The following is a 20952-nucleotide window of genomic DNA, read 5'->3' as shown; positions in this document are numbered from 1 at the left end:
CTTACACAGGGCCAGGGCAGTGATAGGCCGGCGCAGGGAAGTGAGCAGTCTTACAGACAGCGGAGTGAGGAGCGAGGCGAATTGCAGCGCGGCTGGAGCCCAGATAACATCAGCATTCCAGCGCCAGTAAATATCATAGGCAATAACTCCACCTGAGAAAGAGAGAGAGGGAGAGAGAATGAGAGAGAGAGAGAGAGAGAGAGAGACGGGGCAGAGGAGGAGCTGCCAAAGCCCTTCCAAAATCCCTAAATCCAGGCTCAATTTCCCTCCTCGCTCAATGGGACTTTTTGTCCCCCTGTCGCAGTCCCACGTCCATCTCAGATTCACCTAATGACTCATTAAATCACAGAGCAAGCATTCCGTCCTCAGGCATAACCCGCTCAGGAGCAGCACTACACATCCACCAGAACCTTATCTTATTAACAGGTTTAAATCTAAAAAAATATTTATGTCTTGAAGCATATTAAAAATGTTACTGTCATAAAAGACTTTCCAAATTTTAATGATATTTCACTTCAATTTCTGAATCAGTTTCTCTGATTTAGCTATGTATAGGTCTATATTTGAGTAAAATGAACATTGTTGTTTTATTCTATAGACTACAGACAATATTTCTCCCAAATTCAAAATACAAAAGTAACAAAAAGGAAGCAGAGCTTTCATGTATCTTGCCCTGTTCTCCTCCACCAGTCTTACACGCTGCTTTTGGATCATTTTAAGCCACTCCTGGTGCAAACAGTCAGGCTGTTCAGCTTGGTTTGATGGCTTGTGATCATCCATCTTCCTCTTGATTATATTCCAATGGTTTTCAATTTTGTAAAATTAAAGAAACTTACCGTTTTATTTCAGTATTGAAGGGAGAATTATATCTGAATACTACTAAATGGGTGTCTTGTGCCTTTTGACTCAACCTGTAGTATTGTGTCCCATGAAAGCTATGAATTCATAGACAATTCTAACCAGATGCTTCCGGTCACAATCATTACCATCCATTGCATTGCCATTGCATTGCATTACCATACTTTTTTTCACTGTGAATTGTAACGCATTCTATAGGTATTTCTGGTACCTGAGGATTGAGGAATGTTTAAAAGTTTATTTTCTGCTAGAGTATATAGCTCTGTTTTACCATGTCTGTAAGCTTTCAGACAAGCATTGGGCTCACACAGCATTGGAATTGTGTTTTAATGGAGTAATAGACCTCCTGTGTAACCCCTGACCAATCACATCAAAAGAGGCAGGGGCTGGGGAAGGTAGAGATCAAATCACTATTATACAAACTTCTGGACATGTTCTTAATGCTCTGCTTACAGCACGTTCTACTTACTGCACAAGCAGCATATGCCAACTATACCTCTGTCTTCCATTATCCTTTGTCTCTATACCCCACAGACTGTGCTGGAGTATTTTGGTGACGGAGATGACTTATACAATAAAGAAAGAGAGGGAGGGGATTTTTCCTCTCTTTCTTTAAAAAGATGAAGGGAAAGAAATGAGATCACAGTGAACAGAGAATGTGCATGAGGGCTGCTAACGTAAACAACGGAGATGCGAGAGAACGTGGGGGGATAAGAGTTAGAGTGAATTAAAGGGGTAAAAGGGAAAAAAGGGGGGAAAAAAGAGCAGAAATTAATAAAGTGATGGAGTCTGAGCCGGCTGGCGTTCTCGTGTTGCTCTGCTGCGGAGAACATGATGGCTCACCTCTTGCCAAAAAACGTCCAGAGCGCTCAGAGCTGGTATTACTTAGAGTCAGATTTCACCAACCCGCAACAGAGCGACCTTCTGGGGGAAAGAGAGAGAGAGAGAGAGAGAGAGAGAGAGAGAGAGAGAGAGAACTAAAATGAGAGAGAGAGAAAGAGCAAGAGAGGGAGCATAGCATTTTCTGTACTGTCAAGATTAAAGACAATCTGTCACATCTTTAACACTCAGCATGAACTGTTGAAATAAACGTTGAGTAGCCTCAAGCTAAAGGGGACGCACTGAATAGGTACCAGATGAGCAGTGGTGGTGGGCAACAGCAGTGATTTTCTATTCACTACAATACCAGAAATACCAATTATATATAAAAGATGTAAAATAAAAATACAGTATGTTGTACTGTTCTACTGCATTATTTAATATTAATGAAAAATACCCTCAGGCATCAAAACACATTCAACAGACTGGAGCAAAAAAAAAAGGCTCATTTTAAAAGCGATTGTACTGCAGGAATAAAGTAATAAAAAATTAAACAAACAAGCTCACAATGAGGCACGACTTTCCCTCGTCTGAAACAAATCACTTCCTCTTTACCTCAAAATCAGAGCCGAGAGGAAAATCATACTCCTACACACTCATAATATACTCCTCTTACTATACTCATAAAGTTGTATAAGCGCAGGCCTAACATATTAACTCCAATTCAGCAAGGGAATCATTGTTAAATATTTTACTTTTACATTATTAATTCATTTAGTGCAATACAAAATGGGAATATTAGCACCTTAATGTAAGTTTAAGACTTATTCTTGTTTAATTATACTTTAATTAAGAAGAATTAATGGAAATTGCTCATATAAAACACTTACACATTATATCATGTGTTCTTGTGTGTACACAAAATTGATATTGGGATACCTGTTCATTTATTGTTTCTAACAAAATTAAGGGAATTATAAAAATATTTTTATCTGGAATGACTATCTCTACTGTCTAACTGGGAAAATGTTATACGATATTTGGAGCCTTGTGAGGATTTGGGGTCGTTGAGTGATCAGCACCCCACCTCATCATACCCTCAAAGTCCTCAACTCTTCCCAAAAGTAATGGATGGAGCACCATTATTCCAGAGAACACAGTTCCACTGCTGGACCACTGCTAGTCTCCCCTCTAGAACATGCCTGGCCTTAGCCATGGTACCTAAATCTGCTTCAGGGTCTAGACAAGCTGTGTGTTTGCAATAAGTTCAACTTTAAAAATATATAGAATATATTGCCACAGTTTCTCTCACAGCACAGGCATCCACCCCCAGAAAGAGGCAGCATGTTGTTTTTTTTGTGGACAGTATTGTTCCAGAAGTTCTGGTTCTCTGGCAAACTTCTTTTGTTTGTTCCTTTAGTCCTTTGTTTTGTCATTTTTTGGCCTTTTTTGGTAATTTGGTGTTTAGATCAGTCTGTAATGAGGAGAGCATGCTGCACGCAAGGCTCTTCAGCCCTGTCTGTGTAGAGCACACAGGAATATCTGAAGAGGTCGTGTTGATCCAGCTCACAAGCTGCCCCTACCATACCCAGCGTCCAGCGTGAGAGCAGCACCACAGTGCCTCTGTTGAAGTGAAACAGAGCAGGACAGAGGAATGGACCTCAGTCTGCAGCCAAGAATGCCAGGAAACTGCACCGACCGTTACACACACACACACAAACAAAGCACAAATGCACAATGTGTGTGTACTGAGTGTGCGTGTTTGTGAGAAACAAGGATGTCCAGTACAAGCTGCTTTAATCTCTGTTTGTGTATGCATTGTGTCCATGTGTGTGTGTGTGTGTGTGAGAGAGAGAGAGACAGCCAGAGCTCTGCAGCTCACATGCTGATGCAGTGCCACAGTGCCATAAGTAGGGCCGCCCCCCTGACAGTCAAATTATTGGTTAAAATGTCAGTCAGTCTCATTAATTTCAAGTTCACCTTGAAAATGATTTAAAAAAATGTGAAAACATGCACTGGTGGTTCACTGTTGAGTTGGGCTAGCAATAATGATATCTCAGAAAAAAAGTAAAAAGTATAAAGACTTTTAGAAAAATCTAAATCAACAAAATTAAATACACATTCTGCTTCTCTTTTCGTAATGTCAAACACAACAAACCACTCCAAACAGGCAAGTTATCTTATATAAGCCTGCACAATCTTTCATTTCAGATCTAATAGATGGGTATCACTTTTAAATAAGACTACCTTTATAAAGGGTGTATAAATGGTTTACAATTAGTTTAATAGTGGTTACTAATTAGGTTGTAAATGCCTTAAAAATCATTAATAATAATCAGTTATAACACAAACATAGAAAGGGGAACAATATAGATGGCTGTGGGTTCATTATTTGGCAAACAACAGATCCTTGTTACCCTTTCTAAGTATGTGTTGTAACTGATTATTAATGATTTTTAAGGCATTTACAACCTAATTAGTAGGGGTGTAACGGTATGCAAAAATCACGGTTCGGTTCGTACCTCGGTTTTGGGGTCACGGTTCGGTTCATTTTCGGTACAGTATGGGAACAAAATGCAGAACCAACCAGCGTGTTGTTTATTTAACCAAAAAATTGCCAATAAACAAACTGAAACAGTTAATACATTCAAAGTGCTGCTTGGTACTATTATAAATTAAATTAAAATCAAATGTGTTTTGAAGCGTGGTTAGGAAAGGCTTGACTGATTGGTTCGCCGCGCGACATCACCCCCACATGGTCACAAGAGCACGAATCACGAAAGAGTTGCTTTAAACATATCAAATAACCTCCCCTTTACTACTCCAATCACGTACTGGCATCTAATGAATATGAAATAGCCACATGTAGCAACAGGCACAGACCTAGTGTAGAACATATAAACTGACTGTATTCGTTCTGTACAGCACTGTACCGTACCGAAGGTCTGTTCGGTACGGTTCGGTACGAATACATTATACCGTTACAGGCCTACTAATTAGTAATCATTAATAAACTAATTGTAAAAGATTTATAAACCCTTTATAAAGGTACCAAGAGATGTTTGTGGCCGAGTAAAAAGAGACACAACTATTTACTTTATTATCTCCAATATTTTACCTGTATCAGAGATATTCTTTTCTTTATTTTTATTCAAAGAGAAGCACAGTCACCTAATAAGCCTGCAGACAAAAACTGTGACTTTCCTTAAACTTGTTTCAGGCCTACCTTTCTTCTTTTCATGTAAAAATAATGGAATAATTTAAAATTGAATAATCACAATTGTTAATTCAGTTTAACTTATGTTCAGTTTTGTTATGCTATAAGATAAAGAAAGAAGAAGTACAGGAGGCTCATACTGTTAAATAAGAGAGTTTATGTATTTTGTAATGTAGTGGACAGTATTGTGAATTTATTTTAAAATGTCTCAATTGTGCATTTATTTGTTTATCAATCTTAATATTAGTAAAATTATAAGTGTATATATTAGACATAAGTGTGCTATTTTTCTGATTATTCCACAAATCCATATATACAGGAAATTAATTTAGGCTGCAATACAGACCATTAATCATATTCAATTTTTTTTTTTTTATGTCCCTGTGACTCCCGTGATACGTCCACTGGAACTCAATCACTGGAATTTTCTGATTAATAAAAAGTTATATAAGGAAAAAGACATGTATAAATAGTTGAATATTCATATTACTTGGTAAAATCTGATTCGACTGATTCGATGGTACAGCCATAGTCACAAGTGTGTTATCCATCTCAGATCTACCAGGGCGTCCAATGAAGAGCAATCGTGCCATTTGAGATTTATCACTGACTCACTGAATTTATTCTAGAGTCAGTATCAGTAACAGAGAGTTTATTAATGCTCCTCCTAGAAGATTATAACTGTGTGGAGGAGGTTCAGTACAACAGAAAAACACTGGCTGCAATTCCCAACCACACACTCATATTAAAGTATTAGATTGCTGTATCTGCTACAGTCAGCCGGGGTGGAGGCTAATCGCTTTCTCAGCGGTGTGTGTGTGTTTGTGTGTGTTGGTTTTTGTACATTTTCAGGACAAAATGTCCTCACTTTGTAGGAAAAACTATGATAATTGTAAAAATCGTACTTCATAAAGTAGGACCATTTTTGTTCAAACATGTATTACATACAGATGCTTATAGGGACATGGTCATGGAACAGCCTTATAAAAATGGGAACCACCAGTTGAATACCTGTATAAGTTGTGAGGCATTTTCTTGTGAGTGAGGTTAAACACTGGCCAGTGTGCTTATGGTAAGGCGATATGGATTATCGAGTAAAAGTTATTGAGCGAGATGTGATAGTGGGTGAGTCCAGACGGATGAGACATTCCATTTCTATAGTTGTGTGGACATTTACCATTCTTCGAACCACAGTGTCACATGTGTACTGGGTGTACTGGGAAATATTTAATAGAAGACATTACCACCCACAGTTGACAGTGCTGTGTGTGGTAATTATAATAGAAGACCCCACACACATGTCCAGCAGGCCAGAGCAGTGTTCTTCAGAGTATAGGAAACATGGAAAAAGCCATAGCCATAGTATGATACTAGTTCCTGTCCCATGACATTTGGCAAATCAGTGCACATATTTAAAATACATAATAATTTTGTGTGTAGATATTCATGTAGACTAAGACATTGAAAATACTGAGTAAATAACACATACTCAACATATTACTGCATATAATAAAGTCCTGCTGGAATGTTTTGGAACTGTAAGTCCAGTTCTTATGTTCTTTGCTATACACTCCAACTCTTCCTTCCTGCTGCCCTGTGGAGATTGTTGTAAAAACCACTGGCTGTTGTTTTTGGGTTTTTCTTCACAGCTCTTTCAGTGTTTCTGGAATTAACTGCTGTTGTTTCCCTTGGCCAACCTGTTCAGAGTCTGGTTATTAGTACACCACTGTTTTTTTCCTTTTTACGACAGTCCAAATTGTTGTATTGGCTCAGCCCAGAGCTTGTGCGTTTTTCCTTTCTCTCCATTTTAAAATGCTCTGCCATGAACTACCTGAGACATGCTGTGGAGCCTTGAAAATTAAAAATGGTAAGTCTAAACAATGTAAGTGGCTGTATATCAACACTCCAATCCAATACTGCTAAACCTGCTGAAAAAAATCTGCAGCAACTTTGAGAATATTTAAGATGCACAGAATATGGCATAATTCCCACAAGGCCCCATTAGGAACCTCTTTAGCTCTATGTCGAATTATGTGGCACATATTGTTCCATATGCATTTCACACTATTTCTTTACATATAGCTTAATAAATATGACCAAAAGTTGCTCTCATTACGGGTAGTCTCAATCCATAATCATTTATTGTTCCTGGTCTTTTTTTTTTCCTTCCAAATAGCATTGCGATTCCTCTACTATTTTTGCAACCAACTTTTTAACAGTGAGTGCATATGTATGCAATATATATGAGATGTCTACATATGATTGTCCTGACAAAGCAGAAAAACATATCTGAGATCTTCCTCTCGTTTTTATGAAGAAGAAACTCTTTCCAGTTTCTTTATCTCTTTATTTTTCTCCTCTCTCTGTTTGGGGTGAAAGGTTTAATGCTGTGTTTGTTTACTGTTATTACTGAAGCACATTTTTAGTTCCGACTACTGCCCTCGTCTCTTGGAGCCCTGTAGTCTATAAATCCCCCACCACACACTCACACACAGATACACACACACACACAGAAAAAAGTAAGCCTAGACCAAAAAAAAAAAAAAAAAAAAGTCAAATCCCCGTCGTCTGTGTAATTTCCTCCAAGGCTAGGTTCAATTCGACTCCATAAAACCTGAACTAAGAGGTGCTTAACTAAGAGGTGCTTAAGTCCTAAACTGAAGCACACAGATATATAGCACAGAAAGCCTTGCCACTCGGAAAAGCCGGGAGTATTAGGACACAGAGAAAGAAATGCTTATTCAATGGAGCGGGTGATTTACATGATGTAATATAACATTATGATATAATTTAGGACGCTGTCCAGGACGGTAACCCTTGGACATTTATATCATGCATTTACAGATATTAAAGTCAGCAGTAACCAGACAGTACACACCCGCAGAGACACACACACACACATATACACAGTCTAGCTCTCTGTATCTCTCTCCCTGATGCTGTCACATACGTACACATGTGATGTGAGACAGCAGTAGTAGAAGGTTTTAGACTACAGGCAGCAGACTGATAAATGATTTTATCTGATCGGCTGTAATACACTAATAATAGTATAGTATTATTGTTATTATTGTTATGGTTATTATGTAACAGTCTATATCAGTCACATGTGTGTGAAATTGGTGCTGGTGGCTGGTGCTGACTCAGTGGTGAGTGGTGAGTTTTGGTAATGGAGGGCCAGAGTCTAGATCAGATAGATAATGAATGGTCTGTGCCAACATACCTAACAGCATTTTTCTATCAGACACTGAACTCAACATTCCTCAGTGCCGCTATTATCACATGTTTATCTGTACCTCTAAAACAGAACTACAAACCTGCTGACTCAAAGCACTGGGCAGTTGCTGAATTCTGTAAATATACATGTTCTGAAGCCACGTTCACATTACAATATACAAATCAATTAAGACTGGATTTAATCCTTGATCTTGATTTCCTATTTATAAATGTAAGTGATTTGTATCTGCTTTCTGACTTTCCACCAAAATCTGACTCTTAAGCTTAAACAGTGATCTGGTGTTTGTTGTGTAGTAAAATGTGATATTAATGGCAGAAAATGTGATATAATAAACAGAAAAACCAGAAAGCATGAACACAGGCTGTACCTACACAGCTGTGCATATACTACTGCTGCTTGGGTACACAAAGGAGAGTCAAAATTAAGCACTTAAACATTCACTGGTGACCACATCTGTTTATATCATACTTAAAACTCTTATTTAAAATAGTCAGCAAACTTTTTTTCCACAATATTTCGTCATATACAGACATTAGACCTGTGGTGAGAGGTGTAACAGCTGTAGTTTGAGCTAAATTCACGTAGCAGGCCAAAATGTCTCAAATCTGACTCAAACCTAGATTGAATTTAGCTCATCTGGTTTGAAAAGATCAGATTTGACATGTCCACACAGATCTGTGTAACAGTAACAGCAAAAAAGTCAAAACCAAGTTATTTCAGCTTGGTGATGTGAATGTAGCTTAAACTACAGCTGTTACACTTCTCACCACACGTCTAAAGGTAAAAAAATGTCTGTATATGATGGAATATTATGAAAAAATGTTATCTCACTTTATTTTAAATAGGAGTTTTAAGTATTACATAAACAGACATGGTTTAAAGACTACAATTTTGTAGTTCTATCTCCTAAACCCTTGGTTTTATGCCTTTGAGCAAATCAACCTAAAACCCAACAGTTCAGCAGGATTAAATGCTAAATTCTGTTGATTTTAAACTTAAACAATGTTCAAGTTTCAATTGTCCATTTGCTCCCAAACCTAAGAGGTCATAATTGGAAACACTTTTTTATGTCAAAAACACAACTTTTTTTTAATTTAATTTTATTCTTTTCATCCCATTGTCTTCCCACTATACAAGGCCAATTACCCAACCTACTCATTAGGAGTGGCCCTACCACTAGTGATGCCCCAACAACAGGAGGGTGAAGACTAGCACATGCCTCCTCTGATACATGTGAAGACAGAGGAACGCGCAGCAACTCGGTTTTAATATATCAGCTCACAGATGCCTTGTGCTGATCAACATCACCCTTTTGAAGTGATGTAGGAGAGAGTGCCATGTACCCACCCAGGGAGAGCAAGGCCAACTGTGCTCTCTCAGGGCTCTGGTAGCTGATGGCAAGTTACATGAACGGGATTCCAACTCCTTTATAACCCTTAAATTATAAGTAATAACAAGTAATTCAGCTTGAGACCCAAATCAGAGCAGGCACTCAGAGCATACATCACATACAGTACATATACAGTGTGTATACACATGTTAAATGACTATTTTCCATATTAGCTAAATGTACTCTACAGATGCGGCCCACAGATATGGCTGAAAAATGCTGAAGTGTTGCTTTAATGTAGCGACGTGCTAACAGCGCGGGACCCCATCCGTCCTGGACCGCAGCTGGGCACCCCCCTGAGCTGTAGAGAGGCAAGCACGGGTCAGTCCTTCGTCTCTCCTGCTGTCTCTGAGAGATTATGTCACATTAGAGAGTGTGTGGGCGCTTTAAAGTCTGATGAATGGAGGCGCCGCAAAGCGCCAACATCAACAGAGTTTCCAGAGCTGACTCACACAGCGGGCTGCAGGCTAGACGGAGGAGAGGAAAGAAGGATGGAAAAAAGGGAGTTCTACATCTGGAAGAGGGAATATAAACAGATAAGGGAAGGATGAAATCATAAAGAAGGACTGATATTAAACTTTGCCGAAGAGAAGCTGCATTTGTTTTAACAAGTGCACTTAGAAACAGAAGAGAAAGAGAAATGTTTAGATTAAGCCGATGTGCAGGCTTTCCGTATGTATATAACTATAGTTACAGTAGGGAACAGATGCAGCAGACCTCGCAAAAACGTGGCTACAGTTCATCAGGAGATTATTAGATAACATTCAGCACTGTAATGGCTCACTCATACAGGTTGTAAACTGGTGAATTCTGCCAAAGAACAAAGGTCTGAAATTGCAGCAGCCCTAAAAACATTTATAACATCACAGAGCTGGAGCGGAAAAGAAAGGGAAACTGCAGTCAGAGGTGTATGATTTAGGTTCACCACTATATAAGCTTAGTGTATATACAAACGGAAACTCACCGGTAAAATATAGAACCCTTAGTGAGCAAGCCAAAGGCCAAAGATAAAAAAAATCCACAAAATTGGAGAAAGAAACCCTTTAGCCTGTTTACACCTGGTTACTTAATGTAATTAGTATCTGGATTTTATCCAGATTAGATTTTTTTTCCAACATTATCTTTATTGTTTTGGTTTTTTTTTAAAAAGAAGAAAATGCTTCCAATAGTACACAAAGATAATCATGTTCTCATATCAAAAGGAATATTTTGTCCAGCATTCAACTTGTCTTTTCCTTGTAAATCAGATATTTATGAAATATCATAAAGCAGCACTTTATTGAAAATACAACATGTATTAGGGAAAAAAATACAAAATAAACTTTTAAACACTATAATTATTGTACAATCTTTAGTCAGCTGTGTCAGTAGTAATCAAACTAAAACATGATCGCCATTTGGTAAGTTTTGGTTGCAAGAGTTTTGGTTGTTGAAAGTGTTCTGGAAAGATGGATGTGTTTACACTGCTACAGCATGTGGCTCAAATGTATATCAAATCACCTATAAAGTGGATTGTTTAAGTGATCGAACTTGAATGTGTTATAAAAGCGTTTTAGGTGTGTTTATACTAGGATTATTATGTGTATAAGCCTTATCCAGATATAATCTTGATACTCAATATGGAGGAAGCAACCAGGTGTAAACCTAATCATCCTCTTCTGGTCAAAACTACTGTCTCCTTAACATCACATTAACAATTTAACACTGTTAAAGTTCACTGTTTTGCTCAATTATACTTATAATAACCATTAATAAGCTCAGCAGTGGTAGCAGTATTGGTGAAACAGTCCATTTATATATGCATATATGTATGTGTGTAAGTGTTATGTACACTGACTGGCCAAAAGTCACGGGACAGGAACTACTACCGATTCCCATGACTTCTGCCTTTTCCCTGTGCCTATGGAAGTTAAAGAATGCTGCACTGGCCTGTGGGTAATGTGGTCCTCTGTGGGTGGTTAATGCCTTCTAGCACATATTCCTGGTGCACACGTCACACTGGAATGTTAAATGCCCGCACAGCTTCAGATATGGAATGTCCCGTCCATCTGGCACCCACTATCAGGCATCGCTCGAACTCTGATAATTCATGTTGCATTTGGAGCATTCCTATTGGTCGTTGAACACAATGTAAAGATCCACTGCTGATTTTACTATGTGAAAAAAGAAAAAAAAAACACCAGAAATGGAGATACAGGTTGGAGATACTCGTTAATACAGGATTAATAAGGTAAAATTAATTTTAAATAAAATTTAATTTTACAAAACTATGAGTTTATGACTTCTTTACCTGGTGACATGATTCTTCTCTTCACTCTGAACAAAATATATAATGAATATTTAAGATAAATATATAATTAATATGTATTAATCTATATTTCAAAAAGTAACAGTCTAGTTTTTGCCAGTGTACAGAAATATGTCTAAAAATGGAGTGAATTGTTTAAAAGTTTTTATTATTTCATTTTTTTTATTATGCTAAATATTCATTAAATAATATTAATTGAGCCAAAAACACTGTTTATTGAGAAAACTATGCTTAACATTTTTGCCATGTATTACAATTTACATTACAGAGGGGTTACTGAACCTTAAAAAAATCTATATAGCACAAAAAGGGTGCCACTATTATAAAATTGATTTAAAAATACTTTTATCACATGCTGATATATCTTTAAAAATATATGAATTGTGGCTCATAAATAGAAGTATCCACCACACTGTTTCTGTTTCTCACTAAAGAAAAAGCAGATTACTCAGAATAAGTTGAGTAATCATAACAGATCCAGTTAATTCTATGTGAAATTAATGTTCTTCTTCTTTGTGAGCTAAAAGAAGAAGAACAGCACTTTCTTCTCCAGAACTGAGGAGTGTCTTTGCTGAACTTTGACAGGCTACTTAGTAACTTGAATGTAATGTGAAATGTGACCGGCGGTAGAGAAATTCTTCAGCTCTCGAGTCGTGTTTTTGAAATGTTGCTTTTCTAGTCGCACTCCTCTTTTTATTTTCCCACCATTGTGAGCGTGGTCAGGTCTAGACACTCGACACCAGAACACAGAGATTTTCATACACAGTGTTTTAGAGACACATGTTTCACAGTATGACCTCATACATTACAGATGGCATAACTCTGTGTTCTAAACGCTTATTTCCGGGCAACTGCAGAAAAAATCCCCGTCATATTATTTACTTTTTGTTGTAATGAGCGGAACTGAGCATTTATGCTTTAGATATAACGTGAAATTTCCCATTTCACTGCTATATATTTAGAAAGTCATTATTCCTCTGATTACTTTAATCTGCTGCCCGAGCGCAGGGTTAGGACATGGTTAAATATGGGGTCGGGACGGGCCTTCAGGCAGTGGAGGAAGCCCATTATGCAGAAAGTTGCTGGTTCAAATCCCGGTCAGTGTGACAGGTACAAATGAAGTGGATGCTGGAGGGCGACGGGTTTAAATACGGCAGTCACAGGTTACTGCAAATTTGCCCTCGAGCAAGGCAGCCCCCAGAAAAACCCTTTTCCAGGCATTCTGAACTACATCAGGCCCCACGTTTCCATTACCAGCTGCCACCACTTAAAAATATAAATAATATGGAGTTTAATGCAAATGAGAAATTTATTTTTATAATATTACCTTACATTTTAAAAAATCAACAGTATAGCTGTAGTATTTAAACTCATATATATGTATATAAAAAATAATTTATTAGAAACTGGTCAGTGGCCACTATTTATTTATTTTTTTTATGTCACAAAAAGCGTTGTTTACTTTATCGTATCATACATGAATAATTCATTATTATTATTCTACAATTATTGTGATAAAAGCAGCTTTGTGTGAAAAAAAAACGATTTGGCTATTTTGTTTAGCTTTTCGCTCTGAAGCTTTAATGGTATTTTTTTGTAAATTATATAGTTTATGATTACAGTTTATATGCATACAATTTAGCATGTTGGTAAATTGTTGAAAATATTTAAGTACAAATACTTTATTACTTCATTTTTATGTTACATTATTAATTTTTTTTACACTATTATTATTTAATATAAAACATTGGTATGTTACTCTTGTATACACAAATAGACAAAATTTACAGTTTTTTTTTATTTATAATAAATGTTTAATATTGTAATACTGTATAAAAGTATTTTTTTGTATTTTATTGTATACTGTAGTATATTCTTGGGATTATTTAAAATAGTGTTTTGGCATATCACCAAAAATATTATTATCGCATAAATAGCTTACAATTCTGTGACTTTTACTGTTATTTTAGGGCCATATTTTTAACAAAACATATTCCTAACTTTTACATCCTCTTATTTATCATATAAAACTTTAGCCTCTTTTTGCCCTTATATGTTAAAGTTATAAGAAGTGTTGCCGCCTGCAGTGCTTTTCAAGTTCAACCAATCAAAACACATCATTTGGAACAGCCTGTTTATTTCTGAGGGATAATAAAGGGATGGAAATGGTCATGTTAAAGTGAATGATAACCACTTCTGGCACGTAAAACAACCAAACATCATAAGTGGACCTCAGGGGAAACGATAACACAGGAGAAAAGATGAAGCCTATGGGCCGAGTTAGGGGCTGAGAAAAAGGAAGTGTCCCATTTCTGCTGTGTAATGGATGCTAACGCAGCCCCGCTGCTGGAGAAGCTGAGATAAGCGTGAGCGTCTGCAGTGATGGAACACGTGTGAGAGACATGAGGCAGAGAGCCAGTGAAGAAAAGTAGTGAGGGAACTGAAACATGTTGTGTTAGGTTGCTGAAAGCCACCTGCCAGATGGAAACTCAGTGGGAGCAGATCACATATCTTCAGACGGGTTATGATTTCCGGGAATCTGGTGAGTCACTGAGCACTAATGGGGTATTTTTTTTATGTCTGTCACAGGTCACAGAGAACATAATCTCCAAACACACATTACAAGGTGAGTGTCACAACACTGCAAGCGCTCATTAGGGGGCTATCACTAGAGGTCCCCTAATGTAGATATAGACTTACAATGCCATATTAACATGGTGAAGTTCTATAGTGATTTATAAATGCTGTGTATAGTACTAAATATTGTAATATGATATAATGTGAAAAAAAATAAAAATAAAAATAAAAAAATAACTAAAAAATAAAAAAGTATATGTCCCTTAGTGTACTGAATGCATACACTTGAGGGTATCACTGTAGATTTCACTATTGTTAAGGACAGTCAAAAAATGTATCATTTATCATTTAAAATCATTATAAAGAACATTTGAACCAGAACATTGTTAGCACAAGTTACAGCACAAGTTGTGGAGAACTGGTGTTATTTTTAAGTCTACAGCTCTGGAAAAAATTAAGAGACAACTTCAGTTTCTGAATCAGTTACTTTAATTTTGCTATTTATAGGTTTATGTTTAAGTAAAATGAAAATTGTTGTTTTATTCTATAAACTACAGACAACATTTCTCCCAAATTTCAAATAAAAATTTTGTAATTTAGCGCCTTTATTTGCAGAAAATGAGAAAAGGCTGAAATAACAAAAAAGATAAAGAGCTTTTAGACCTCAAATAATGCAAATAAAATAATAAATAACTAAAATAATAAGTTTAAATAAAACAAATAATAAAACAAATAAAAACAAGTTTATATTTAATAAAGTTTTAAGAGTTCAGAAACCAATATTAGGTGGAATAACCCTGTTTTTTAATCACAGTTTTCATGCATCTTGGCATGTTCTCCTCCACCAGTCTTACCCACTGCTTTTGGATAACTGTATGCCACTCCTGGTGCAAAAATTCAAGCAGTTCAGTTCGGTTTGATGGCTTGTGATCATCCATCTTCCTCTTGATTATATTCCAGAAGTTTTCTCAATTTGGTAAAAAAAAATCATATATTTGTATATTTTTTCCAGAGCTGTATTTGTGGGCTTAATATATGTAAAATAATGATAAACTGAAACTCACTGATATAGGATTTTTAGGATAATGCCAATATTAGATTGAAACTGTTGATTCATTTGAACAAGTAACAGAAATGAAAGGCTATGTTCACATAGAGCTGGACAATATATACATTTTTTTATTGTATCATGACAAATTTCCTTATTGAGGATATAATCTGTGCTATTTGATTACAGAGAGTGTAAATAAATCCTGTTTAATTATGCCTTGATATCATCTCTCCCTCCTGGTACTTAATACCAAAACAAATATTGATACTTAGGTATGATACAGTGAATCGATACAACTTATTTACTGTAAATATTGCAATACTATGTTGTAGGGATTTTGTTTTTGATATGTCTTTGAATGCTGCACTGATTTTACTGTTTCCTCCCCAGAAGCAAGAACCATGCCTCGCACTTACAACACAACAGGGTCAAAGTTCGTGACGCAGAGGCCTTCAGCGCACCTGACGCTCAGCAGCCTACAAGGTGAGCTGGGAAGAGCTTGGATTTTAATGTGCTTTCCTCTGTTTATTACACGTTATGATAACACTTTACAGTGAGGATCACACATATCAGTTCTTACAACAGTAAAACAGTAAATCATTGTCAAGACATTCTTAAACATTATTACATTTTAATGCTTAAGAATGTTGTACATAATAATGAATTGAGACATAAGTAAAATAATTAGAACGATGTGTGAACAATGTCTTAAGTAGTGTCAATTAATTTAGTTAGTACTGCTAATTAATGTACCCTTACTGTAAAGTAAAGTGTTACCTGTATCATTATGGGATTGTATGAGACTGTATGTTTGTATTCTGTGTAGAGCCAGCCACACAACACAGAGAAAAACACTGTTACACTACTGCTATAAAGACACGCCCTGTTCTGGTGAGCGAATAATGAGACATAATGAGTTAAAGATTAGCCTGTGTTACTTCAAAACAACACTAAACTTTTGTTGGATTACATAAAAACCTTGAGTCATCAAAACACCCACAGAGAAACGGTGATTGGTTAAGATATGCAGAGCACACAGAAATAAACCCACTTACAGGAATAGTGAACAGGGCTGAATGATACTGGAAAAAACTGGCAGTGTGATATTTTGGTTGTTCTACAATATACTATACATTACATTACTGAAAAAAAAGAATACAATGATTATAACCAGAGATCACAGGCCACAGGCACCAGGAGTGGAATAAAATTAAAAAAGCAGTGTGTAAGACTGGTGGAGGAGGACATGACAAGATGCATGAAAATGGTGTTTAAAAACCAGGGTTATTGCATCAAATATCGATTTCTGAACTATTAAAACTTTATGAATTTAAACTTTTGTTGGATTACATAAAAACCTTGAGTCATCAAAACACCCACAGAGAAACAGTGATTGGTTAAGATATGCAGAGCACACAGAAATAAACCCACTTACAGGAATAGTGAACAGGGCTGTTTGATACTGGGGGGGAAACTGTCCGTGTAATATTTTGGTTGTTCTACAATATACTATACATTACATTACTGAAAAAAAGAATACAATGATTTTAACCAGAGATCACAGGCCACAGGCACCAGGAGTGGCATAAGGTTTTTCAAAAGCAGTGTGTAAGACTGATGGAGGAGAACATGACAAGATGCATGAAAACTTTGCCCTATATGATTTATATGTGGCTATTGCACATGTGCACATTGTGATAATGATACTGAAACAATATATTGTACAGCCCTAATTCCGACATTCACAGGGATTTGGTACCAGTTTAAAAAAGGCTCCTTTCTAAATAGTTTATAAAGGAGTTTATTAATGGTTATAAATTAAGTTGTAAATACTTTAATGTAAAACATATTAATAAGCACAACACATAAATAGTAAGGTCAAGACTAAAAATAACTTTTTATTAACTTTTATTGTGTAATAAAATAATATAGAAAGTCAGTTTAGTCATTTAATATGTTCTTATAGTTAAATGAATAAAGTTAATAAAAGAAATGTTAATGATTTATTTAACAGTATAAATGAATGTGGAATCACTATTTGGTACACGGCAGGCCACAGGCACCAGGAGTGGCATTAAGTTATCCAAAAGCAGTGTGTAAGACTGGTGGAGGAGGACATGACAAGATGCATGAAAACTGTGTTTAAAAACCACGGTTATTGCATCAAATATTGATTTCTAAACTATTTAAACTTTATAAAATGTAAACGTTGGATTACGTAAAAACCTTGAGTCATCAAAACACCCACAGAGAAACAGTGATTGGTTAAGATATGCAGAGCACACAGAAATAAACCCACTTACAGGAATAGTGAACAGGGCTGCATGATACTAAGAAAAAAACTGGCAGTGTGATATTTGGGTTGTTCTACAATATACTACACATTACATTACTAAAAAAATAATACAATAATTTTAACCAGAGATCCCAAGAAATCTATGACACAGTATATCATTATATTAATGATGGTATGTGTATATCAAAGATTAGATTTAGATAATCTAAAGAAAAATAGAGAGATATGTATGGTGTAATTTGCCCTATATGCCTTATATGTGGCTTTTGCACATATGCGCATTGTGATAACGATACTGAAACAATATATTGTACAGCCCTAATTCTGACATTCAGGGGGATTTGGTACCACTTTAAAATAAGGCATCTTTATAAAGGCTTTATAAATAGTTTATAAAGGAGTTTATTAATGGTTATAAATTAGGTTGTAAACACTTTAAACGATCATTATTAAGCACATACATAACATAAATAGTTAGGTCAAGAGTAAAAAATTTTTTTTTAACATGTAATAAAATAATATAGAAAGTCAGTTTAGTCATTTAATATGTTATTATAGCTAAATAAATAAAGTTAGTAAAAGAAAGGTTAATTATTACTTTAACAGTATAAATAAATGCGGAATCACCATTTGGTACATTAAAGGCTACTGTTGTCCTTCCAACGTATGTGTTGTAACTGCTTATTAATGGTTTATAACTTAATTAGTTAATAACCATTAATAAACTCTTTTATACACTATTTATAAACCTTTAATTAAGGAGCCTTATTTTAAAGTGGTACCAAGGATTTTCTTACAGTATTTGAGATTGATTTAATAATAACAATAATAATTATAAGAGCAGAGCTGTGTACAGTCCTGCAGTTTAAAAGCACATCATGGATTTGATTTAGAGTTTTTTGTTGGGAAATTTCTCAAGCACGCTATTTCTTAAAATCCTGTATTTAAAGGATATAAGTGAATTAAGCCCATTGTGATTAATTTGAGCATTTATTTGAATAAAAAAATTGCATTTCTGTCATATAAGCATGGCAAAGATCCACGTCACAGTAAAAATTAACAAATAAATAATCAGGAATTGCTAATTTGTGGTCCTTAGTGAGGAAAAAAAAAAGAAGTATTTCTTCACGGTGATTTTGCACACATAAGTGTGATAAAGGCCTTGAGACATGATTTTATTTTAATACTCATAATAACAACAGTTAGAAAAGAGGCCAATATGAAGGCTATAGAGGTCACGTTTCATTGTTATCTTATCCATACGTTACAGTATAATACAGATGTAATAGCTGACCTATGGAACCAGGAAAACCATAAAGAAATAGAAAGATAGGCCAAACTGACTGTGTTTGAACGGCGCGAGTCACGAGTTTGATCATTACACTGGAAATGAGTTCAGAGTGCGCTCCAGTTTCTTCTCTTCTAGCGTTTTCCTGTTTGATTCTGAACAGATGCACCATAACTCAAAAACATGACTTCAGGCATCAGCAGATTACCATATACCATACAGCATAATAATGGATCATTCATAGACGTCATACACGGGTGTTTTCTGTCAAAGTACAAAGAGCTAAAAGCGCCACAGTCCTGAAACTGTTTAGATCACTGGAGCAGAAATGAAAAGGGTAAAACTAGACATCTGCTGCTCATCTGTGGCCTTCCCTCTGTATCCCCGTCAGCCTGGAGAGGAGATACATTAGAGCTTAGGAATATGAATCAAAGGCCTGTCCCTATCTAATCTATTGATCTTCACTGAGGAATGGGACACTTTATGTTTGTATAACCTTCTGTGAATCCCTCCTGCGTCCCCCTCGCTCATTCCTCAGTCTATTCTCCTCGTTTGCACAGGGCATTATTCTTCCTGACTCCTGCATACCATGCCTTCCCCTAACCACTCATCATTAATACTCGTCGCTTCCTTATTCTCATCCCTTTTCTGTCCTCCTTATCTCCTTTTCTGACATGCTGCTGTTTTTTCACTTTTCTATGCACCTGCCTAGTTTCTCCAGAGTTTGCTTCTTTAGTTTTACATTGGAGCTACAAAGCTAAAGCAGCTAAAGACTGATGATAGCAGTTAGCATTACCCATACCTTAATTATAAAGCTCTAAAACAATCACATACACAGATAATAAGAAATTCTACCCCATGATCAACCATACAAGCTTCATCCCTTAATCACTGAGCTGTAAAGTAATCACAAACAGACTTCTGATTAAGGTTTCTGATACCAGATAATACTTTACAAAGCTACTTATAGAAATTGTATAGCTACAATCTTGAGTAGAAGCCATTGTGAGACATGAATTTTGTCATTTTTTAAAGATAACAGCACAGGAGAAGTGCCACGCCTCAAAAAGTGTTAAAACAATAAATACTTTAGTAGTAATACATTCAAAAAAAGCAATTCTCAGAATGTTGCTATACAGGTACAGTACTGTTCTCTAAAGTATAACAAATGTAAATGTACCCCTCAGTAATTATATTTTAGGTGACCTATATTATATTCTCTTGTATACACAGATAGATAAATGACTATACATTTTTAAAAAGTTGTACCATACTTTTACAATCTCCAATGGAAGCTAAAGAAGATATAAGTGTAGGACCTCCTCCATTGAATGTGGGCAATAATAGACAGACGTCACCAGCCACAATCATTACCACCCACTGCACTGTCCACTGTGTGTGGTAATGTCTTCTATATTGGAATCCCTGTACACACTTGACACTTCAGAAATGCAATGTCCCATCCATCTGGTCTCATTCATGTTGCCTCATCATGAATACTCTGACTACTCACAAGAAAACACCTTATAATTTATACGAGTGTGGGCGTTCCCATGAAGTAACACTTTTTTATTATTTAACATACTACTAGCCCATGACTTTTGGCATGCCAGCATAATGACAGGTGCATATTGTTCCTTTTTATATAATCTAACCTTTTGTTGATACATTCACAAACAATACACACCCAAAACACATATAAGATATAGAATCAACCAGCACAGACTCGCCACAACAGGAAATTGGGGTTCAAATCTGGCTAAAAGTTGTGTAGTGTTACTCCAGCTTAAGGTTAGTTCCCTTGTTCTGAGAGTCTAGCTGAAGCTTGGTTGACTGAATGAGAAAAGACAGAACCTTTTTGAACGAGGAAAGAAATCTTTCAGCAGTATAAAGCAGTAAATATTGTTTGC

General features: G+C 36.1%; 1 protein-coding gene across 2 annotated transcripts in view; it reads left to right on the top strand.

Moving 5' to 3' along the window:
• Nucleotides 1–20952, top strand: part of tnfsf10l (TNF superfamily member 10, like) — a 48454-nt gene that overhangs the window by 19790 nt on the left and 7712 nt on the right. Inside the window, exons 3-4 of one of the 2 annotated variants that reach the window (XM_007250186.4) lie at nucleotides 14420–14456; nucleotides 15852–15941. In XM_007250186.4, the coding sequence (XP_007250248.1) occupies nucleotides 14420–14456; nucleotides 15852–15941 (127 nt within the window). Of the gene's footprint in view, nucleotides 1–14419; nucleotides 14457–15848; nucleotides 15942–20952 lie in introns of both variants that reach the window. The other variant, XM_007250185.4, reaches the window with a different exon arrangement.

The sequence above is a fragment of the Astyanax mexicanus genome, chromosome 8 (genome assembly GCF_023375975.1).
Source record: "Astyanax mexicanus isolate ESR-SI-001 chromosome 8, AstMex3_surface, whole genome shotgun sequence".
NCBI lineage: Eukaryota > Metazoa > Chordata > Actinopteri > Characiformes > Acestrorhamphidae > Astyanax > Astyanax mexicanus.
Note: the sequence above shows the minus strand (reverse complement) of the source record. Positions and strands in the feature narration are given on the sequence as shown.